Genomic DNA, 25,441 nt, shown 5'->3' on the forward strand with positions numbered 1-25,441 from the left:
ACTCTCTGTCTGAGAAACCAAGCATTTTTCCATTGTGGAGTCAAAGAATGCCACCCTACTTGAAAGCACCACCTCGTGGGAGCTACGGGACACAGGACCCCCAAGCCTCACGGTCCCAAGCCGCTGGTGCCTGCTCTTCTAATTTTTTATTGTTAAAAAAAGCTACATTTTTTAATTAAAAAGAGGCCCACAATACTTCTAGGCCTATCATTCCCCCCCCCCAAATGTTGTTAATAATGGCCGTCCTCCGCATTGCTTCAATCCACACTCACAAATTTTGCATTGGCAGGTACACGTGGAGATTGGTAGCATAGTATAACTTTCTGTGTCTGGGCAATGCCAGCTCTGTCATTCGAACCATCAACCTGAGTTGTTGAGTGGTTATGAACTGAACGCCATACCTACTCAGCTACAGGCACGACACAAACTGTGATGATTAGAAGTTGATCTGTGCATTACCACAGCTCAGGGCTAAAAAATAAAGATTGCAGTTGTGCGCTGGAGCCTCTACACATAAACCACTGTATGGCTTAGTTTTCCTTCCTTTTCTTTGGGGTGGGGTGGGGGAGAACACCAGCCTAGTGATTCAAACCACCCTATCGTTTACGAGCTGGACACCGTACTGTTTGAGCCACTGCAACGATGCCAAAAAGAAAGTTCAAAAGTTGCTCTGCACAGTATAGAATCCATCCATGTTCAATTTGAACCTGGGTGCACACATCCCTTCTGGGGTTGCCACCTTTCCTAGAAAGAAAAAAAAACACCTAGGAAGGAGGCCTATCGACGAATTGAATAGAATGCTATTCAATTCACTATTCTAAACTTTAGAATATTTGCATGCCCCTAGAATACACTATTGCAGTACAGTAAAGAGCAGATGCTGTCCTCACTGCATCTTATGCAGTCAGCACAGTGTCAATGAAACAAATATTTTACCATGACAGCAAGAAAATTAATGTTCACCACATACCTTTGTGCTTAATCCGTACACTTGGATATCAGCAATGAGTGTTCACAGGTAGAAAAAAAAAACTATGCTTGCCAAAAGAATGTGTGAGTAAGGAAATTTTATGACACAGTTGTTGCAGTCTATTTGTTTCATAGCTTTATCATATATACATATACATTAGAATTCATTATAATTGAAATGTACCAAATACAAATGGCTGAAGTGCTGAAAGAAACATTGCTCCAGTTTTTGTGTTGTCACCCAGACAGCACTTGCAAGAAAAATATCTCAACAGAGCATTTTATCACGTGGAACAAGAGACCCTTCTTACGCTTCTGGAAAGAAAAGGAAGAAAAACAAAAACTCCTGGATCACATCAATCAGCTGCAAGTAAAATTAAACCATAAGAACCTATGCAGTGCTTTAAATACCAATTATTTAAATATAAAATTATATAGCACATGAAACGGGTCTCTAGAGCTCCTTAGGTGAACCATGGCAGAACTCAATTGCTAAAAAGAAAGTGTGCACAAAAAAATAAGGGTCATGTTCACCCAGCATATGGGAAATTCTGCATTGAAAAAGATGACGCATGGAAATAAACAAATATCCTACAGCCTAAAAGATTAAAGTTCTAAAATTTAGCATGTACAGAAGAGAGAAATGGGGAGCAGTTTACAGGCATCAATCTCTTTACGTAAAAATTGGCTAATGAAGAGTGGAGCACATACTCCTGATTGCCGACGAAACATGGGAAATGACATTCATACAGTAACAGCTGCGCTATGACAAACATACTCCATGGCATGAGAACTTTTCCAACAGTAGTGACACTTCTAGTCACAGACCATATTCGCAGATGACCAACTTTTTCACAAGGCTGAAGAGGGAAACATTTGTAAACCTATCTACGCGTAAAACATAAACATGTCCTCACTGGAATCCAGTACTTCATGGGAGAAACATTGTTTGGCAGACAGTGGCATTTGCTTCTCTGAAACAAAGTCCTTGGCCCACTGTATGATTGCTCTGCTATGTATATATTTATATATATATATATTTATATATCAATGTGTGTACAAACAAGACCCATTCGAGCTTTCGAAACAATGTTAACCACTATGTGTCAGCAAACAGCTGCTGGGTCATTTGTAATAACACACTTTCATCCTTATGCTGAGCCGGGCGTAAAAGCTGTGTCAAAGTGTACTTTAATACCTAAAATGGAAGAAAAATAAATTACAGTATTTGCAAGGTCATTCAAATGAAAGGGCCTGCCACTTGGCAAGGTCATGGCAATGCACTTTGTAAAGCCAACCTTTCATCTGTCAGCAGTGTACTCCACACATAGAAGATTCCCAAATGTTGCCCTTTGACCATCAGGCATAAGGAACCACTTGTGCTGACATGCACTAATCTGGCAAAGAATGAACAAACAAAGTGAGATATGTAGAGTGTGCCCTGACCAGCAGATGGCAGCCAAGAACACACCTGTGATGCACATACCCACCACTGATGGGCTTGCTCGGTTGAAATGGCACATCAATTTCACATTGACATCACCTCAGTGAGGCCCTTGTACAGTGAAGGGCACGGAAGCATTAAGTACACACCAGCATTTTCATGGTCAGAAACTGCGAGTCGAACAATGTTAATTACCACTTAAAACAATATAAATATACACTCAGCAGTGGCTAGCAGAGTATAGATGAACATAACAAGCAAGACCATGGGGAGAAAAATGATTAAAATACGAGAAATAAATAATGTCTAATACACATAACAAAGGCCAAAATATTATGGGCCGATGTTTTCTAGTAGTATTTGTTATGGCACATTCCATTCCACCAAGGTAAGAAATTAATTTGTGACCCACTTCACTATAATCCCTGTAGTCTGTTGCAGCTTCTAGTAAAACATATGCGAAGAAACCTTGAGTGCCTACCTCTGCTTGTGCTGTAACAGAAGAAGATTTACACCAGTACATAATAAATTAAGTCTAGATAATAGTGTACGTAATTGTCTGACTGAAATAAAAAGCTTAGCTTTACTTGTCCCACGATAAGAGAGAAGAGTACAAAAATGATGCAAGAGTGCATGCCCTACAAGAAAAGAATGAATAAATAAATACTGCTGGCATTATATTAAATGCAAAATTTGAATTTATTAAACTTAGGTAGAGAGAATGCAATTCCAATATTTAATATGTATGGAATGTATCTGAACAAAATAAAATAATTACATAAGTATGAATTTAGGTTATAATTCAAAGCACCCCTCTAACCCACACCTTTTTTCAATAAAATTATACGAGAAGAAAGGTAGACTGTTGAACATGAGTATCTATGCTTCTGTTCTTGGCATCCTGCTCTAGTTTGAGGCTTTATGACATGGAAAGGAGGGGTGCTTAAACTTGTGTTATAGTAAAGTTAGTCTGGCTACTATATTTTAAAATGAGAAGCCAGTCATAGTTATTTTTGAATAAGCGTGAAGAAATAGTAACCACTATTAATAGTTCCCCTACAGATTTAAGGCTCAGCTGCACCTGAAGCTTATCTTAACCAAAGAAAATCTTTTCCTGTAACCTGATATCTATTTGCCAGCCCAGAAAAAAAAAAAAAGTATAGAAGCACAAGCAGCACGTGATCATAGAATGTGCAATGAATCAGGTACAAGAACTTGCTACCTTCTTTACCCAGGGGTGGATCCTTCCTTTCTACATAATTTCATAGATCAAAAGATGTTATCTCTGGTGTAAAGTACAAGAAATATATCAGCCACCAGCATTCATTACATGATTTCTGTGAGCAGTGTGGCCTGGTACCGAAAAATAAAACATCATTTGCATGAAAATTTCTAACCAAGCCAAGACAAAGCAGAGAGCTACGCGCAACTCGGGAGACATTTGAAAGATACAATCAGTGATATGATAGAAAAAAAAGCAATAATATAACGGCAAAGAGCAACAGTTCACCAATTACTTTCGCTGTAAAAGAATTTTGCCCCCCCAAGCAAGGCTGGTTAGGGACCTGCCTGTTTGGCATGTTCATTCACAGTTCCAAAATTCGACAGCCAATACCCTGGCAACAATAAAATTAAAAAACGGCACACCCTGTTCCACACGCTTCGGGTGTTCGGCAGCAAGTACCAGCCAACCTCAGCTTGTCCCCATGCACACAGCAACCTGCTGCAAATACCCACAATGGTAACTTGGCACTTGAGGAGGTACGAGTTATGGGTCACTCGCGCTGTTGCTGTCTTGACAGAGCACTGGCTTGAGACTGGTCACCGATGAGCAGGGCCACTGCACTTTCGGACTGCCTACAGCATCCGCTCTCGTGTGCACTCGCCGTTGAATAAATAAGTCAGCTGCTAATTTTTTTTTTTTACACATTTGCAGCATCACAGAATAGTGTCCAATACGGACATGGACTTTGAAATGTTCTCATCCTGTAAAGAAAATTACAAAAACCATTTTAAGTATTATGCAGTGAAAATGTAATTATTTTTTGTCCTTGTACAAGTGTATAAAGCAGGTATAATGAGCATTGGCAACATACAGCTGTTTATTTTTTTTTCATTACGAGAGTCAAATGCTGGCCATCAACTAAAACCAGTGATGCGGCAGCAAGTGAATGCTGGCTGCTGTGCAATGAGTGAAAGATGAGTGCTTTATAGAGTGAACTGCTCACCCAGTTGGTTGATACCCTTATGGTTAACGAGTTCCAACATTGGACCGGACAAAAAAAGTAAACACAGGAAAAGCACATGCACAAACAGGCCTTAAGCAAAGGACATGAATTGAGGACAATGTTCTTGGCTTCCATATCTTCTATTGAACTAATAAAGCACTGCAATATAGATAAAATCACCAATGCTCTTGAAGTTTTGTCAGCATTTCTGCTGTTGGCCAATTCCATAAAGGAAAAGGTCGTTCTGGCAGTAGCAGATAAAACATAAGCAATTAGAGGTGTGGCCACTGTCCTAAATTTTTATAATAGTGATACGTACATAAAAACCATTCATACATTTAGTCAGCAAGCAGCATCAATTTGCTTGTGGTATATTTGAAAGGTGCAATGTTGATTGATATGTGGGGTTTAATGTCCCCAAACCACCATATGATTATGAGAGACGCCGTAGTGGAGGGCTCCGGAAATTTCGACCACCTGGGGTTCTTTAACGTGCACCCAAATATGAGCACACAAGCCTACACCATTTCCGCCTCCATCGGAATTAATTTATGTAAGTCATGTGAATAAACAGATGAAAGATGAGAGATGAAAGAAAATGAAAACAGATGTGAATAAACAGAAGAAAGATGAAGAGCTGACCCATTAAAAGGAAACTCTTCTCTCACGCGTGGCGGTGCGGGCTCCTTTCGCCTACCGAAGCGACAATTTCGGGTGGCCCGACACTCATCGAGAACTGGCCAGCACAGAATCACAGCCAGCTGTGGATTTAGAATGATATTTGGCTGTGCACAGTTTGGTTTTGTTGTTTGTGTTTTTTCCTCGTTATTTCAAAATTTTTTGTAACATCAATTTTTTCGTTTTTTTAGGCTTTCCTAGTTCTTTCTCACTTCTCATCTTTCAAGGTGCAAGGGACATGGCAGCAAGCAAGTGTGAACGTCTACGTTAGTTTAACTCCTCCCCTAACGAAGGGAGGACCCCTCCCGAAACTTTTGGGAAATAAATATATTTATCCTTGTTGACAACGCTTCCGTTGTGTTATATCCCATACCTTCACGAAGACAAACTGGCCTTTTGAAATATTACTCTCAGTTTATATATTCACACACACACACACACACACACACACACACACACACACACACACACACGCACGCACGCACGCACGCACGCACGCACACGCACGCACGCACGCACGCACGCACACACGCGCGCGCACACGCGCACACGCACACGCACGCACGCACACACACGCACGCACGCACACACACACACACGCGCGCGCACACGCACACACACACACGCACACACGCACGCACGCACGCACGCACATATATATACATATATAAGAAAAAGAAGTGAATACTTAAGGGCTCGTTTTCCCGTGTTTTGACACAATATTAATGAAATCTAACAGACAATAATGCCAAGGAAAGTATAGGAGAGGTTATTAGACCAAATTGTAAGGTAAATGTGAAAAAAAAAAGTAGGTGAAAAGATAACTTGCTAATCTATACATACACATATATATATATATATATATATATATATATATATATATATATGAGGGATTATTGGTCAGCTGCCAGCTCGTAATAAGTTCACGTGCTACGTGACGCCAGACAGGCTCATAAAGAGTGTGCCACACTCGCCACCATGGCTACTGATGGCGTTGACTGACATTCCCACTTTTAAATTCACATATATACCCAATAAAGTGGTTGGGGGGATAGTCGCTGTGGTAGCTCAGTGGTAGAGCATCGAACGCATTATTCGGAAGATCGCATGTTTGGTTCCTGCCCATGGCAAGTAATCTTTTCACCCACTTTTCTTTATTTTTCATAAGATGAATAATAGCTTCAACAAAACTGCCACTGATGAGAGCATATAATACCACAGATGATTCAAGCATCCTCTGTAATGGGTGAACACATCTACTAGAGCAACAAGTGAATTGGAAATAAAGCATGCTTACCTTTGTACAAGAATCCATAAATTCATCAATTGTGACAACGCCATCCTTATTGAGGTCGAGCTTCTGCAAAATAAGTTCATAACACGAAAGGTGAGGTGTTACGATATGTTCTAGAAGAGAGCAGAATAATGTAATACTGTAATTTTACACTGCCTGAAGAATATGACAGCAATCAATTGTATACTTCTCCTTCTTTAGTTTTATATGGCAACATACAAGTAATAAAAAGGGAGAACATCTTGTGCATTTGCTAGTTTTGATCTGCAAGCTCAGAGTACGAGATCGATTTCGAATTGCTAGGAGTCAACAAACGTCTAGGGAACCTCTGCATGTAGTGGCATGATTTTGAAGCCATCTAAGCTTAGACAAAATTTTAATTATGGAAGGCTTCAAGAGGTACTATGAGATTTCATTGGAAAGAAGTTGACCGATAAACTCTCATAGCTTTTTGTCCCTATTTATGCAATAAATTAATAAGTCTGCAAGAATTTAAATACTGCTTTAAGGAAAACCATCAACCTTGTACAACATTTTCATTTGGTGATTCTTTCTTTGTCCTACGGGATCTTAATTGGTTGTGCTATACGTGCCATGCATGGTAATTCAGTCAGTGAAGTCTAACACTATTCTCCCAAGCAAAGTTTTTGTTTGTGGCTAAATGGAAAATTCACACATGTTTACAGATGAAAATGGGGTTGCACTGATTACCACATTCAGTGGCCGTAATTCTGGGCTTACTGAAGATACGTTAAAGTACAGCAATGGCTGTAGTAAATAAACTATGGGACATTAAAAATAAAAATAAACCAGCAAAAGTTGGACCTCAACATATTAGATATAATAAAACAAAAGAAAACTGTGTGATATTTTTTTCAGCAACAGTGCATGTGTTAAGTTTAGAGGTGCAAAAGTGACTACAATTATGCTGTAGCAGCAACAAGGTGATAAAATATGACTTGTAAATACAGCACAGATTGTAGCATTTAACCCTTTGAGGGTCAATGATGTAAATATACCGCAGTGCAAGCAAGTCCCAAATGGAAGATGTTGTACATTTACGGCACTGTCTATATGTTTAAAAAATGTGCCAATTTTTCAATTATGTTTGTCCGAGTGAGTGGTGTTACCCAGCAGGGATTTTTTTTTTGTAGCATCATTGACGTTTTCTGTTCCAAGGTTTGTTTAGGCATGGTCTTGAGCCTTGTGCTGAGCATGACATGTATGCACAGCATGCAGCGGGAAGTTTAGTTTCGTCTTGTGGGCAGTTTAAGTTTTTGTGCCCGCAAAAATTATGTATTCAAATTCAAATTTTTTATTTTCTGCCTTGTAAAAGTACAGACAGTGGAGGTGCATAAAAAGCTGTGAGAAACAGCGTGACAAAATCACGGTACCCTTTTTTTTGGCAGCACCTTCCCAGCAAGGCTCATGAAACAACAGTATATATTAGAAAAAAGTAGTGACAAATATACAATAATAGACAAATACAAAGACAAAACAAAAAAAGATTATATACAACATAATATAGATAACATTCACATTGAATACACAGAGGAATGGCTGCAAAAAAAAAAAACACACACACAAAATCTACATGTTGACGTACAATGTTTGACAAACCAAAGATATCAAAATTACTATGAACATATGAATTTAAAAGGAAAGGAAGGGTGGATTGCAGACGTTCTCTACCTGAATATCTGGGTATAGGCACAACCCAAGTCTCTCCATACCTTGTCATAAATTCTGCTACTCGGGTGTGCAAATCAGCAAGGTATTGTAAGTGGTTGTAAGTTTCGAGTTTAAACCTGACACTCAAGCGGGATTTTCACAAGTTCTGGGTCTTTATTATGCTGCTTTGCGAAAGGAGATCTGTACTCGGTGAGTGCCATGGCACATTGTGAACATTATGTAGGAATCTCTTTTGTAAAATGTAGATACGCTGAAGACAGCCACGTGTAGCCGTTCCCCCGACTAAGTGGCGATAGTTTAAATAGGAGTAAAAGGGCATTGTACGGTAGTAATTTTATTGGTTTTGGATGAATGTATTTGAGCCTGCTTTCGACCCCGGTTATTTGAGCCAGTTTCATTGAAATGTGGTCCACATGCTGCTCCTAAGACATAGAGGAGAAAAAACTACTCCGAGGCACTTAAATTGTTCAAACATATCTATACATTTCGAGTTCAACTTAACCTCGAAGGAAAAAAGAATTGGTTTATTTTGGAGGCAGAATATGACAGCTTGTGATTTCTTCTGATTAATATGCATGCACTTAGATTCTGACATTTTTTGTAGCTCACTCGTGGTATCATTGCAATCTTGAAGAAGATCAAGAAAGATTATTTTCAGTAAAAAAAAAAGTAGTCTCAATAGTATAGATGATAAATGTAGCAGTGGTTTTAATACTGCAAATGAACATATAAAAAGGAATGGTCCTAATATAGTGTCTTGTGGAAGGCCAAAAGCAACCGATTTTAGTTTAGACTGTGTTATCTATGCAAACAGCTAGTTTTCTGAGAAGGTATCTGATAGATATGATTTCGGGAGCATTTGAGCCCCCCTTGTCTACAAATACCATAGCGTTCCAAGTTATTGAGCAGTATAATGCAGTTCACAAGATTGAATGCCTTCTAAAATCCCACAAATATAACAATAAGAAAGGCTTTCTTTTCAAACGAAGTTAATATATATCCCTTTTGTTTGAGTAGTGCTAGTTCCGCAGATTTATTTTTACAAAACCCGAATTGGTTTGGTGATAGCCAGCCATGCCTGAATAATAAAATCAGACGTCACAGTATACAGCACTTTCTCAAAAGCTTTCGAGAACATTGGAAGTATGGATACTCGTTCATAATTTCCTAAATAATTGTGATCGCCTTTCTTATACAGAACCATTACTTTAGCAAATTGCATTTTTGTAGAAAATGTACCGGTATCTAAACATAGGTTAAATATGCTTGCAAAAACAGGTGCAACGATGGCAGTAACATGCTTCACAGGCCTTACTTGAATACCATCTATGTCATAGCTATGACTGTTTTTAAAGATTTGTATTATTGCTATAACTTCTGTCGTAACAGGGCTCAGAAATATCTAGCCATTATTACAAGAATTATTGTATTTATTGAAATCAACCGATGGGTAATGAGCGAGAGTTGTGAAAAAGTTGTTAAAAGCTTCTGCCAGCTCTACACCAGATATGATTTAACTTTAACATACATGGGGAATCCAGTGGTTGCTCGCACCTAAGTAAGAGATTTAATCTTCACTCTAGCAAATAAGGGCGACCATTTTTCACTTTAAGCGATGTAGAGTAGTATTCCGCACGTGCCTGTTGAAATTCTTTTGTTAGCCCATTCGTGTATTTCTTAGGTACCCGGAAGTCATCTGCTGAATGCTTATTTGAAAATATATTTAACAGCTTGTCTTCTGTTTTAATTTCATGACGTAATTTGATAGTTACACAGGTTTGTGTCTTTTGCATTTTGATCCGTACACATTTAATGAAAATCAGGAATGGCAAAGCTGTTTGACTACATAGAGAAACTTATCAAAGGCCCCATTTACATCATTTGCAATGCCGACATTATACCACTGAACTGGTGTTATTGAATTCTGAAATAAACTCCCGGTTTGGTTGTTTATACGCCGATATGTAGCTTTTTCTTGCCGGCACTTTACTGCTCGATTCTCATTCTAGATCCTCCCACTGAAAGATGATCACTGATTGCACATGATATTACACCTGTTTCAGCTATTGGTTGGGATGAATTCGTAATGAGATCGTGAAGAGATGCACTTTCTTGTGTAGCCCTTGTTAGCATTTTAACAAGGCTAACAAACCCGCTTGAAGTGAGAGTTGTGTTAAACTTTATAGCAAAAAAGAATCCTTGAATGAATTAATATTAAAATCTCCTCCAGCTATTATAGTGATTTACTGTTAGTTAAAAACAAAAGAAAGTTACAGCAAAACTAAAAAAACTTGACCACATTTGGTCACTGCTTGGTAACTGATTCGCCTGTGACTGTTTAAACACAAGGACTCAATGAGCCTCAGAAACCTACAGACCTTCTCAGATAATAGTGGGAATTAATATTTCGTTTTTGGTTTCTTTCCAAACCGTGTTGCGTGTGGATAAAGCTGTAGATGTATTTTCTGTACATGATGGTAATATGCTCGTCTCGCATGTCATCATCACGTACCGTCTCCTCCATCTTCCCAGTGTCGCACACCTTGCAAGTGATGATCCCAACTCTCAATATTTGCACGTGTGGTCCTATACATGTGTCTTTCTGAATTGTACAGTGATACCTCATTATTTCAAAGTCGCTGGAACTGTGAGAAATCTTCTAATTAAGCAGGTTTTCTAATTAACAAGGTACAATTAACAAGGTACAATAACAAGGGTCTTGAAATTATTCAAAGCACAATCAGGGCTCGTCATTCACTGTGCTGGCAAGTTTGCGGCTCCGAGGGTTAAGTTTTCCAAAAATACAAGGTCACAGTTTTGCCGCAAACAAGGGGGAACGCGGGACCTCGCTGCTGCAATCGCAAAAAAAAAAAAAAGAAAAACAAGACATCTTGACTGCAACACAGTAGTGACACGCCGGCAGCGTGTCACCTGCTTTTTGCTGCACCAGCACGTCATGATGCGACTATTCACCCATTCTTTCTAGTAAAAAAAATTCAATAGCGACAGTGTGACGAAATCACGATGTTTTGGCTGGGAACCATTATTATTGAAGCTTTCGAACTGAATTTCCGAAGTAGGGGTAGTACGCAAGATCTCCACCGGCGCTGCAAGTACGCAAATTGCTGGAACAACCGGCACTCGGAGGTTCACATACATAGCGAATTCCGCCAGGCTGTTCTTTATTATTTTCTTTATATTCTCAGAAAGAATGGGTAAATCATGACGCGCCAACGTTGCGAGAAGCATGCGACACGCTGCCCGCGTGTCACCTATGTCGTGCAGTGAAGCACGTCTTGTTTTCCGCAGGCGCACAATTTAGTTGATCACGAGACCCGTTTTTTTTACAATTTTATTTTTCGTGCTGGAAGTATCGAGGCTGGGGTACTTCAGCTGCCACTCATTAGTACCTCTACAGTACATTGCCTAGTGGCTCTTAAGGGCTGTTGCTTCCGCGGTTTTCCGGCGAAATCAGGACCGGGAATTGTTACATTGCACCCCAAGTTTTCGAATTAACCGGACTGGTGCTCCATCGCCGCTTCAAATTATCCGCTCAAGCTTGCATTGCAAAATACGGGATCACTGAAATAGTTAAAATTAAGCGGGATTTTGAAATAACAGAGTTCGAATTAATGATGTTTTACTGCACAAGTTACATGGCTGATCGCTGCATGCCATGGCCTTAAGTATTTCCTTTTGGTACATATGAACATGGTGCCAGCACAGTGCAGCACCCTGTGGCTGCTGTGGTATCTATATAGCGAGGCAGAACAGGCAATATGCAACTGTCGGGCCTGAGTGTAAGCTTGTAAATTATGGTGTGATCGAGTCAAGTGGGTACCTGGTGCAGACCAGCTTTTTCCGGAGCCAACTTAATTGATCACAGCAGCCGAATACAGTAGACTCGTGATAATTCAAACTCTGATAATTCATACTTTTGGTTTATTGAAACAAACTTCAATTTTTTGGCTGGGCTTCCGTTCTTTCAATGTACTTAAAAGCCTCTTAATTACCACTCTATTATTTGGTTAATTCATACTTTTTGCAGTTCTATACCGGAAAAATATCTGCTGGTTTCCCACTACTATTTAAAAATTTGTGTGGTCATATAATCCTAACAGTCCAAAAATGAAAAAGAAGTGCCTCAGGCCTTCACAAAAAGGCTTTGCTTGTAACAAATGTTTTAAATGAAGCACATGCATGATAAACCATGATACTTCTCAACTGGTATAGAGAGCTTTGTGCTTTCGGCACATATAGCAACGAAGCAGTTGGCAATTCAAGATTTCTTTCGAACGTATGATCAGCAGTAGATGGCCAATAAAATTGTGGACCTTATACCTCCGCTTTTTGTTCATTGCATGCAATTAGAATTTAAAAATGCTTCAAAAATTTTCAAATGTGATAAAATAAATGCCTAATTATAATGTGTAATGTCACCTTGCCCATTCATATATTTGGGAACTTCTGATAATTCAAACTTCTTGATAATTCAAACAAAATTCAGAGGTTCCTTTGAGTTTGAATGATCAACAATCGACTGTATCAAGATCGTGCATTTCGAAGTGCTTCAATCAGCTAAATATAAAGGGACGTCTGTAAGTTTTCTTCGACGTGCCTCACTAACTAGAAGCATAGGAGGGAGCTAGTGTGCACTGGAAAGCATGCTAGTCGTTTTGGAGATGATAATATACGTTGACAAGTACTGTCATAGCGGGCTTGGTATTGGACTAGTGACCAACTTGGGAACTTAGTGTTCTTTAAAAAGCCCCTGTGTCAAATGTCAGGTGTCTCACATATGGACGTGGGGAAGAAAACAGAACCATAAGCAGACGACTTTCAGTCAACACCAAAAGTTAAAAAAAGAAACATGGTCTAAATAGTGAAGTTAGCAACATCATATCTACTTCATTGTTGCAGGATGGGTGCCTTCAGTCCATTCCAATTCCATTTACACTTGCTGAAATTCAATTTCTTTCAATTCCATGGAATGAAAAACTTAGCCTATTCTCATTCTGGGAACGACCCGGCAGTTCAATTACATTCCTGTAATTCCTCAACGTAGGAAAGACAATCTTCATAGTTTTATTGGGTTAAGAATGAACGCCTTATAAAGCTGACGTCATCACATGCGTTAAGTACTGCAAAAGTACGCAAGACACGTTACCAACGTCGAGAGATGTCTTGGTAACATATTTCGTGCAGTACAACCGCTGTAATAATTTTCATAGGGGCAGCTCTCCCGCTATTCACAGTATTTGCATGGTCAGCAAGTTTGATTGAATGGTGATGTTCTATTATTGTTTAAACTTATATGTGTTAATGCCAAAATTATGACAAATGGTACTTTTATGCTGACAAAAGTAGTGTACAAGAAGACTGAGCATTAAAAGAATATAAACTTGAGCTGGTTGACTTGGCGTATCATGATATCTTGTACAGATATTGTGATAGCTGTGCTTGGGAAACCTACAAAGCACTCCCACTTCATTCCATTGGGACATTGTGTGTAAGTGCACCATCGATCGTACTAGGTGACAAGAAAATTAAATATCTCCATGTGTAATAATTGCATGTATCACCATGGAATAGTTGGGACGCATGTGTTGAGCTCTCCACCACTACCCCTCTTTTTATTATTTCCGTTTACCAAGAAGCGTATATATATACATATATATGCACCAACGAAATCAATGCTTATGTTGTTAGCCAGTGCCAAGTCCTGTCAGTCTTTCTTGTTCGTTGTATTTACGCTGTTTCCTACTGTGAAGACTAAGCAGTTTTTCCATGCATCTGGAGCTATCATGAATACAAAGAAAACTAAGATTTGGTTAATGGGGAACAAAATCCTCTGAATATGCTGGTGTTAGAACAGTGCACTGACTGAGCACCTTGTACCTTTGCATCGAATGCAGAAATTGGGTGACACTGCTCGTCTGCACTCGTGCTTATCAAGCGTGCCTGGGAAGCATGAATAGGGTGAGGAGAACTTTCCATATTTGCCCGTGCACAGGTATGCAATGTCGTACTTATTGCAAAGGTTATTATTTACGTGTGCCAGGTACTAAACTGTTCCTGCGATAAAGATCAGGCTTGTGTGGGGGTATCAAAAGGAACCAAGGCAAAGGTATAATTTGTTTCTCCCTTCAATATCTGATGGGATGATGCATTTGTTAGTGCACTAACTTATGCCTTGGTTTCTTTTTTACAAATTGGCAGACAGTCCCCACTTTTACACCACACCTCTCCTTGGCTTTTGGTAATGAAAGATGAACCATTATTGTAAAAGGGTGGGTGTGGGGAGTATGAGATGAGACGGCAGGCAAGCTGGTATACGAATGCTTGCAGTGAACGAAGTCACTGGCATTGGCATTGTGCCAGTGCCAATACGCATCACAACTTAGAGAAACGCCTTTCGAATGTGCATCCGAGTCGCCGACGGGGACAAAAACAAAAACAAAGTGAAGGGTAGGGATAAAGCAGGTGCCTGGGGTACCGCTGAGGAAAAAAAATATCAAGGCGTAAGGAAGGGTGTGCCGCCGCCGTAGTTCCGCATGATGAATACCAAAAGCATTGAGCTGCGGTTGTGCGAAGAATAGAGACAGGCTTCAGAGCAACACAGTCTATGTAAGGACAGAATTGTAGTAGTCGTGTTGCTTATAAAGTCATCATACTTGTAATTAGCCAAGCCTTAAAAATAATGCTTTATTGCTAAATTTGAGGCTTTGATTGATTTATGTTTATAGTTTGCGAAACAGCACGCAGACGAAAATGTGCTCTTCTTTCAGAAGAAGATGTAATTCCATTTTCATTCCGTTCCATTCCTCCAAGCATTGTCACTATTTCATTTTGGGTTCGCAAAACTGTGGAATGGTTCTGGAGTCAATCCGATTTCAAAGTGGCAGCTCCGTAACACTGATCTATATTTATGTAGAAATAAACAACGAAAGTATAGCTGAGGATCTTTTTGTGATCATGAAATTGGCGTAGGATCTGGACTGTGAGCTGCATAGCTGGTGACAACATTGCGAAGGAGAGAGAAAGTGAATTTAAGCTGCTTCTGGCACAAAATTGTAAATTCTATGCTGCACGCAGTGGAACAGTATTTGGCTTATATATTCCCCAGAGCCTTCCTCACACGTTGGCACTGGTTTCTGACAATGTTAAAAAAGTATTGCAGGGCCTCTTCAAATTGCAAGCTGTGCAATGAACAGCTGCATCAGGAGAGCTGCTTGAAACACAAGTTAAACCTGTTTTTTAGATACTCCGGTTAACAAAATAGAGTAGCATCTTTCATAGCAGCGGCAAACTTGTTCGTCATGGTCTCCTATGGTCATGGTCTCTACTGGCAGATGTTGGAGGCCACAATCTGGTGAGTGCACTGTTTATTACCATGAGATACAGGTATTGATGCCTCATTATGCATCATAATGAATACTCTATGCAGTTCTTGCCAAACTGCACTATCCAACATAGTTTAATATTTCACACTGAAGGGCAGTGCTCCATGGATGCTGAGCACAATTGGATGTTTGCTTCTTGTATCTCTTGACACACGCACACAGTCGTCATGTGGACATGTGGCAGGAGACCTGCGTACCTCTGGATTGATCTTCTTGTGTGGCTAGGGCTAGCTGTGTGGCATTTCATGGTCTGGCAGTAAATGTGATATGTTTGAATTGTCTGTTTGATCTGTTCTGCTTCACAATACAGACTTAAACTAGCAGCTGTTCCATGTACGAATAAAACCAACCGATGAGTGAAGCTCCTCAGCAATGGGATGCAAAGAACTATGCACCTGATCTCGCCGCTGGCATTCATGAAGGCGGTAAGTAGCGTGGGGAGCGGGTGGTGAGAACGTCTGCTGCACTCAGTGGTGGTAACGACTGAGCGAGTGAGTTTGTGGTGCATCCGACGCACTGTGAGCCATCTGCCACTGCGTCGGCGCTTTACGGAAGCCTCCAGCTGTTGCTTTGCTCGGCGCACTTGCCCTGTGCTGGAAGCTTTGACGGTGATGACGGAGTACTGGCCTAAGGAGATTAGCTCCTAAATAGCCAGCTTAGAATGAAAAACAGTGACATTTAGGTGCAGATGAAAATATAAGCCTAATTCCCTTGTTGCAAGTTGTTCAGCTGTTTTTTATCCATGTGGCTCTATTCAGTTTTGATAATACACTATTCTTGTATTTTTCACAAGTGACATTGTGTGACAGTGCCACTCCGAATCAGCAAACCAGCTTACACAATTACGTGAATGACAAAAACCCATCTAAAACACTTGAAAGAAATAATGGACGAACTGGTGACCGTGCAGGAAATGCATTAGGATGAAGATTGCTCCGAGAAAAGTTTGGACAAGTCTAAAGTGTAACGTTATTGTAATGCTGGCATAAATTATTTTCAACGTGAATATCTACGCAGGTATGAAGTCATGTTCAATTAGAAAAACTAAAACTGAGAGACACTCTGTCACTGAAGATTTTGTTACGGTACAAAAATAAACGAAAAGCCTTTACTAATACTTTGCTAGCTATATATTATTGAAAATACAGGAAAGCGGGATGGCGGGCACGAGCAACAGCCACGGGCATTGGCCTATGTAGTTGGTCTGTTTCCTTCGATCCAGCCAGACGTTCGGGTCCAGGTCTCCTCTTCGTTTTCTACACTTCGCTCTGGTGCTGAAACCACCTACAGCAACCGTTACCACGAGACCACATTACCGAAGGAAGCCCATTTGCGGACGTCGGCGTACACTTTTGTGGTCTACTTTACTGACATACAGCAAGGAAGATTTGCTCTAAGGCCTACATAACCACTTTCTCATGCACTGCAACATGCGCTCTACATCTTGAGCTCACCACGAACATGACTGCAACTAGCTTTATTGCCACCTTTCGACGTTTTGTCACCCATCGTGGAATACCGACCCCAATCTACTTGGACAATGCCCTAGTATTCCATCACAGTGTGAAACAACTCGGAAATTCATCTACTCTGGCAGATTTCTGCAGTAACCTTCGCATCAAGTGGAAGTTCAGCATCGAGCGAGCCCCTTGGTAGGGCGGATAGTGAAACTTGTAGGCATCACCAAGAACACGTTGAAATGTGCACTGGGTCGCAGTGATCAATCTTTCAAAGACATAATGATGGTTCTCGGCGAGGCGGAATGGAACATCTGCAGCCGCCCCTCGACCTATTTACCCAACGATCTCGAGGACACAAACCCACTTTCAACTTCGCATTTTCTGCTTAGCAAACGCGCAACATGCTTGCCGCAACATTTCGGCACCCCTATACTTCTGTCAATGAGCGTCGGTCTGCGATGTTGAGTGCTAAATCGACAAGCGCTGATGAATAATCTTTGGGAAAGTGCTGGCGAAAGAAGTACTTGTTGCTACTGCGTTCGGACCATGAAGTAGCACCCAAGGCACCACCGCGACTTCAGGTCGACAACGTCGTCCTGGTGCATGACGACTCAAGGCCATTAATGTGGAAGATGGCTCGCTAACTGAACTGATTACCGGTCACGACAAAATCGCATACGCATGCTGCCTGAGGTTGGCATCCTGTTCTATCATTAGGTGTCCAGTACAAAAACTGTACCTTCACAAAGCAGGCAGCACTTTATAAGTTCCTGTGGCCATGGGAGTGTGCTAGAAATGAAGGTGAAAGAAGGGGCGGCAGGCATGAACAACAGCCACGGGTGTTGGTTTCTGTTGTTGGTCTGTTTCCTTCGATGCAGCCAAACATTTGGGTCTGGGTCTCCTCTTTGTTTTCTTCAATATATGACCTATGTTTTATGGCACTTAGTATGCAATGAATATGTAAATAAATTTGTAGCAATACACACTTTCTGCATGTTAAATAGAAACACAGTAAACTCCTGTTAAGATGAACAACACAGGAACATTTGTTTGGTTTATCATAAACTCAATGCAAAAAAAATTATGCCTAAGATGAACAGGGTAACAGGCCTGTGGCGGCAGCCAAGCCGAGCCTAGGGTGTTGAGCTAAGCAGCCAGGCAGCGCCACCCTCCGCTGCTCTCCAGAACCCAAATAAAAGCACTGGGAACACTCCCCACTCCGGATTCTCGCTTTGATCATGTCCACCTAGACATCGTCAGCCCACTGCCACCCTGCCACGGACAGGCTTACCTGCTGACATGTGTCGACAGGTTCACCCGCTGGGTGGAGGCCATCCCTATCGCGGACATCAATGCCGAGACGGTTGCGAGTGCTTTCTTGTACTGTTGGGTAGCCCATTTCGGGGTGTCCTCCATGGTAACAACAGACCGTGGCCGACAGTTCGAATCAGCCCTTTTCACTGCCATCAGTCAGCTCATGGGCACCTCACGCATACGTATGACGGCGTACCACCCCATGAGCAACAACATGGTGGAGCGCTTTCACCGCCAGCTGAAGGCTGTGCTCACGGCAAGAGAAAAACACAACTGGATGGAGGCCCTCCCACTCGTTCTTTTGGGTATACAGTCCACTTTGAAAGAGGACATTGGCTGCAGTGCCGCTGAGCTGGTCTACGGCACAACACTCAGGCTACCAAGAGAGTTCTTTGCGAGTGGCTCAGAGAAGGCATCCATAGCTTGCAGTGACTATGCACTTCGCCTACGCAACGTCCTGAGCAAACTGCGCGCGGTACCTCCACGGCCCCCAGGGTCGCGTGTGGTGCATGTCGACCCACAGCTCACATCGTACCCATATGTGTTTGTACGACACGACGCGGTTCGGCGACCTCTTCAGCCACCCTATTATGGGCCGTTTCAAGTCCTCCGCCGTGGAAACAAACAGTTCACCACCAAGAGAAGCAGCCGTGAGGAGGTTGTGTCCTCGGATCGCATCAAGCCAACACACATGGACCGTGACGATGCCGTGTTGCCTCCGCTAAGAGAATCATCGCCAGGACCGCCAGCTTCAATTCCAGCCCAAGTCCACGAGGTGCCCTCCCGGCTGATGCACGAGCGGCTATCAATAGCACCCACTCGCCTGGACCTTTAACTCCGTTCGGCAACTTGCTAAGGGTGGAGTGCTGTGACGGCAGCCAAGCCAAGCCAAGGGTGTTGAGCCAAGCTGCCAGGCAGCGCCACCCTCCGCTGCTCTCCGGAACCCGAATAAAGGCAGTTGACGTTTGGGATTCACGCCGCGCGGTTGTCTCCTTCTACCGCGCGTACACAAGTCCAAACAGGCCTCTTCTGTTAATACGAACTCTTACAGTGACGGATGATGACAGCAATTCTACGCAACAAACATTGTAGACTTGATAGAACATTCAGGCGAACGGAGAAAGCAAAACGAGGACAAAAGAAAAAAACTTTTTGGCACAAGGATTCAAAGCAAACTGCAAAGCAAATCGTGATGTGGAGGGAGGAAGGGATTGATTGATATATGGGGTTTAACGACCCAAAACCAACATATGATTATTAGAGACATCGGAGGAAGCGAGATATGTAAGTGGAAAAGAAATGGCACCACATAAAGCTGGAATTTCCCTCATATCATATAATATGAAACCTAAACCACGTTAGCGGTGCTAGCACTCCCATCAGAGGGGTCTGATGCATTGTCTTCAGTAGCACAAAATGGTGCCTGAGCACACGTGGTCAGTTCATGTTGTTTCACATAGTGCTTGTTCCCAGTTAAGTGCAAATTGTCACGCTTCATTTTTATTATGAAAGTGCACGACAAAGGAAGTTCATTGTGCACACTAAATATAGCAGCGTCGTGTTTTTTTTTTGTGCCCAAGGATTGTGACCATGAGTAGCACAAACGGAGACCTTCAGCTGGATGTCAGTAAGAAAAAGTTACTGCAGGCTGAAAACATGAAAACATCTGAAGTCGAAAAAAAGCTTGCAAACTTTCTTAAGACCAACTCCTTATGAGATGAACAAATGACCATGGTCCCATAAAGTTCGTCTTGAGGGGAGTCTACTGTATTTCTTTCTTGCTATATATTACCATGAAAAAGTACCAAGTGACTACCATAGAGGTAACCCCCCCCCCCCCCCCCCCCCCGTTGCAGGCCGTGGAAATTTTAACGGCATTGTTAAAGCACTTCCACAGGGACTGTTGTGAGAAAGCTGTGCTTGAGTACTTAATTATTCTTGGAAGAGCATGGCAGAACAGGAATGTTCCTGTCCATCAAAGGTTCTGAAAGTTGCACTTTACAAATTTCTGACTCTTTCTTTTGTCAAATTCAGAAACCAAAACAGAGCGAAAGTTCATGGGAGCATAAAGTGTGTCTAAGTATTTTTAGCTAACAAAACAATTTTAACCAAATTGGGGCTATTCCTGGTTGTAACGTGAATGAAAAAAAGCAGTTCGAATGAAAATTTAGCCATGTCCAGCACCTGTCTGATGTAACGAAAAGAAAAGAGACAACACCCAATCCTGGGCCAGCTGTTCTTATTCTGACTTCGTTCTTCTCTTTCTCTAGCCGAGTATGCGCCTGCGCCAGAGCCCTAGTGAAGCTGTCTTCCTTACACTCGGCCATGACTGCAAATGGGTGAAGTTCTGGTGGGCGTGGCTGGCTGCATTTCAGTGGTCTGACTTGGCCTCGCCACGACTTGGCTCGCAGATTTGCCATAAGCGTGTCTGGTGGGCGGCACTGACTATTTTGCAGTGGACAGCACTAGTTACGTCATAGCAGTCGGCACTGGTTCTGGACGTGCTGTGATCTGGCTTGGAATGCTGCCCATGACGATGGTTCTGGTTTGCGGACTGTGTCGTTGTGGTTGTGTCGTTGTGGTTGCATGGTTGAGCTGGCCGCATGCAGTTTGCGTTCGCACGTATGAGTTAGTTTGCCTTTCTCTTCCACATTTACGCCAGGAGTTTGTACATACTGGCTGGAGGAAGGCTACGAACGAGCTCGGACCTTTCTGCACGTCTCGCCAAGGTTGACACATCTATCTAAAGATACCTTGGTTGTGGTGCTTCTCTCTCCGAACTTATTGAAACCGAGTCGATCAGCGACAAATGCTGTGCGAGAAAGTTCGGTGTTCTGGTCCACGCGGCCTGAAGGCAACACAGTGGCCGTCTGAATGAAGTGGTGGTTCTGGGGAACGATCTCACACGCCAGGGGCCGGGAATAGTCGATATCGGCTTCTTCTGGCTGGGGCTTGTGGGTGGTATTTTTATCTGGTGGTGCAGAAGTCACGGATTCTGAAACTTGTGGTATGGAGCCCTGCTCGTGGCCGGTATCAGTGTCGAGCGCGTCTCCTACCGTGTCTGCTGTTCTGTCTGCGAAGGGGCTCCGGGCAACAGATGGAGAATCGAAGATCTCCTTACAAACTCTTTCACTGAAAGAGGGTTGGTTGGCATAGGGTAGAGTTGCACCGTCGGGACGATGTTTTTCCCGAGATAGGTTTCCAAGAGGTGCACTGTCGAGGTGGTGAGTCGCAGAGCTCCCATCCACGTTTGAGTCTGGGTCGACAAGAATAGGGTCAGTCAACAATCTTGGCTGGAATGGTGTTATGTCGTTATGCTGTGCCTCCCCTCTGCCACCCGTGGGACAACTTGAGTCGGCAGAGAGAGCAGAAATGCCCAGCGAAAGCGGCCGAAAAACAGAAGTCAGTCTGGCACACCATTAATGCCAGGACTGTTGTTGCACGCCTTCGTAGTTGTGCCAGGCTTTAGCAGCGTCGCGAAGGCGGTTGATGGCCCCCAGTCATTTCCATTCATCTAGCCAGGTATAGCGGGTAGCAAGAGCATTCACCGCTTCAACCCACAGAACGGAGTCGTCTTGGAACCCTCCGAACTCCAGTAGCTTCGATGCAACTGTAGATGGTAGTGTAGAGTACAGGGACCCAGTAGTACACAGCGCGAAATGGTCTAGCTTCTGTGCAAGCAAGAATGTCGCCTGCATTACGTCCATAGGTAGGGCGTGTGAGGAGCCCGAGGAGCCAGGAGCGATGACCGCGGAGATGACAGGGTCCCCGGTGCTCATAGCGGCGGTTGAGACTTCGTAGTTCGAAAATGCCAGTTGCTGAGACAAGCGTGCGATGGCCTCGCGGATGATCCTCGCAGCATCTTCGGAGGTGCCATCTGCGGAACCACTGGCGGCGGCCATAGAATAAGCTGTCACCGCAGCAATCAGCATGGCAATGTCATGAAGCACTGAATTGTGGTGAGAGCAGCGTCGAGTTACCAAGGAGGCCTGGTCGCCTTCCGGGGTTGGTGCTTGAAGCGCCGTTAGGCAAGCAGGGGGCGAGAAGGCTTCCATGTCGTCATTGCCGAACTGTGCTTCCTGCGGTGACTGGCTTGCGGTTTGCATGCCAGGTCTAGTATCTGCAGAGGAAACATCGACTCCGCAACTCACGGCTGCACAACCCATAGCCAAGGACGCGTGGACGGCGTCGGTGGGAGGCTGAAGGGGTGCTAGAGCCCTCTTGACGGGAACCATGCACATCCTGTCGACTACGCCATTGTAACGGAGAGAAAGGAGACAACACCCAATCCTGGGCCAGCTGTTCTTATTCTGACTTCGTTCTTCTCTTTGTCTAGCCGAGTATGCGCCCGTGCCAGAGCCCTAGTGGAGCTGTCTCCCTTACACAGAATAAAACTGAGCCAGATATCTTAAAATACCGCAGCGTCAATAATCGTGATTAAAACAACCAACGTGGACATATGCAATATTAATGAGAAATAACAGACAATAATGCCAAAGAAAGTATAAGGGATCTTATTATTAGTAAATGTAATGTAAATGTAAAAAAGAAAGAAAAGTGGACGAAATAATAACTTGCCACGGGCAAAGAGCGAACCTGGGACCTTGCAATAACGCGTCCTATGCTCCACCAACTGAGCTACTATGGCAGCCTTACCCCCCATCCACTTTATGGGTTATATATGTGCATTTAAATGTGGGAGAGTCAGTCAGCACCTCCAGTAGTCATGCCAGCGAGCTTTTTCTGCCTATTGGCACCACATAGCACATAACCTTACGAGCTGGCAGGAGACCAATGATTCCTCGCACACTTCCTGAAAGCATCAAACCTGCCAGAACGAGACTCTCACTATAAATGAAGAAAAGATGTAGAAATTTTAAGGGCAGGCTATCTTTTCGTCCAGCTTTATTAGATACGAAGCATCTTAGGGTGAAGCTCAATGCAGTGTGTGGCATGACCACCAATACAGCGCATGCGCGCCCCTCCTGCTTTCACTCCTCTCCTACGCTCTCCCCCTCTCCTTTGAGCTATCGTTTTGTCCACTTTTGTTCTTCACATTTACATTACATTTACTACTAATAACATCCCCTATACTTTCCTTGGCATTATTCTGTGTTAGTTCTAAGTAATATTGTGTCTAACAAAGAAAATGACTCTGGCTTTTCCTGATGCTTTAGTTACAATAAAGCACCAGCTATATACATTTTAAATGCATTCTATTTACTTTTCAGAAGAAAAAAAAAGTCTGAACATGTTTGTGCTTTTAGCACAACCAAGGCCTTCATTGTGATGAGAAGTGTGTGCTGTTGTGCTTTATGTACAGAATCGTTAGAGACTTGGTTAATAGTAGTTAATAATGAACTAGGCTAGTAACTGGTCTTTTATCCTTGCTAATTGATGTATGATTAACAAACTATGATGATGGGGGATGGGGCATATGTATTGCTACCAGCTGTTTGACATGTACAGTTGCCGAGGTCGAGAAGCCCAGCCGTGGTATACCCAAAACTTGGGACTCCATGCATTCTCAATAATATAGAAGTCGTTTTATGGCACGTGGTATTGTTGATAAAATCTGACCATTGTATGGTGTTAAAATTTACGCAACCTACATAAAGTATTTTAAAAGTAAGCTTAAAAATGCAAATACAAATAAAAAACAAATCAAATAAACGGTTGGTTCTGCATACACGTATTGAATTAGAGCAATCAATATGGTCAGTTAAGTGTGACTGTTGTCAAAGAACAACTAGGTCCTTATTACTCTTCTTTGCCTGTATCCACCACTGTTATAAAGTATTTTACTGAACTCAAAAATGTTATCTCACAGTATGGTATATTAATAAGAACTGACAGACAATTATGCCAACAAAAGTATAGGGGAAGTAATTAGAAGTAATTGTAATGTAAATGTAAGAAATAAAAGTGGATGAAAAGATAATTGCCATAGACAGGGACCAAACTTGCAACCTTCTAATAATGCGTTCGGTGCTCTAACAATTGAGCTACCACGGTGGCATTTTCGCATCTACTTTATTGGGCATGTATGTGCATTAAACGTGGAAGCATCAGTCAGCGTCGCCTGTTGCCTTTGGGGCAAGTGTGGGACACTCAATTTTTTTTTTCCTGTTAGCGTCACGTAGCACGTGATCGTATTACAAGCTGGCAGCTGACCAATAATCCTTCGCATACCACCTGAAGGCACTAAGCCCGCAAGAACGAGGCCCTCGCTCTGCATAAAGGAAAGAAGGATAAACGTAAGGGCTCGTTTTTTTTCGTTAGAGACAATATCAATGAGAACTGACAGACAATTATGCCAAAGAAAGTATGGGGATATTGTTAGAAGTAATTGTAATGTAAATGTGAAGAAAGAAAAGTTGATGAAAAGATAACTTGCCGTAGGCAGGAACCGAACCTGTGACCTTCGAATGACGCCTTCAATGCTCTACCAACTGAGCTGCTACGACAACTATCTCCCCATCCACCTTATTGGGTATGTATGTACATGAAACGTCGGAGCATGAGTCAGGGCCACCTGTCGCCATTGCGATTCGAAGGTCACAAGTTTGGTTCCTGCCCACGGCAAGTTATTTTTTTGTTCACTTTACTTTTTTCACATTTACATTACAATTACTTTTAATATTATCCCATATATTTTGCTTGGCATAATTGTCTGTAAGTTCTAAGTTCTCATTATTACTGTCTCTAACAAATAAAAACGAGCCCTTAAGTGTACCCTTATTTCCTTCAGTATTTTTGTTTATTTATTAAGAAGTACTGCAGTCATAGCGAACGTTGAGCTAGTTGGTGGTTCATACTTGGGAAGTAAAGACAGCGCAAAAGCGCAAAAATATAGACTAGGACAGAGGAAGAGACGACACCGCGCTGAACTCACAACTGACCATATAGTGACAACTGACCATATATGCTACTGACCATATAGTCAGTAGCAAAAAACT

General features: G+C 42.4%; 1 protein-coding gene across 3 annotated transcripts in view; it reads right to left on the reverse strand.

Moving 5' to 3' along the window:
- Nucleotides 1–1,050: 1,050 nt before the first annotated feature.
- LOC119176678 (Kv channel-interacting protein 4) overlaps nt 1,051–25,441 on the reverse strand; it is a 622,968-nt gene continuing 598,577 nt past the window's right edge. For all 3 annotated transcript variants that reach the window (XM_075877173.1, XM_075877174.1, XM_037428037.2), the window contains 2 exons: nt 6,617–6,679; nt 1,051–4,399 (listed from right to left, as the gene is read on the reverse strand). In XM_075877173.1, coding sequence (XP_075733288.1) covers nt 4,352–4,399; nt 6,617–6,679 — 111 coding nt within the window. In that variant the 3' untranslated portion in view covers nt 1,051–4,351. The remainder of the gene's footprint in view (nt 4,400–6,616; nt 6,680–25,441) is intronic.

Source organism: Rhipicephalus microplus, chromosome X (genome assembly GCF_043290135.1).
Source record: "Rhipicephalus microplus isolate Deutch F79 chromosome X, USDA_Rmic, whole genome shotgun sequence".
NCBI lineage: Eukaryota > Metazoa > Arthropoda > Arachnida > Ixodida > Ixodidae > Rhipicephalus > Rhipicephalus microplus.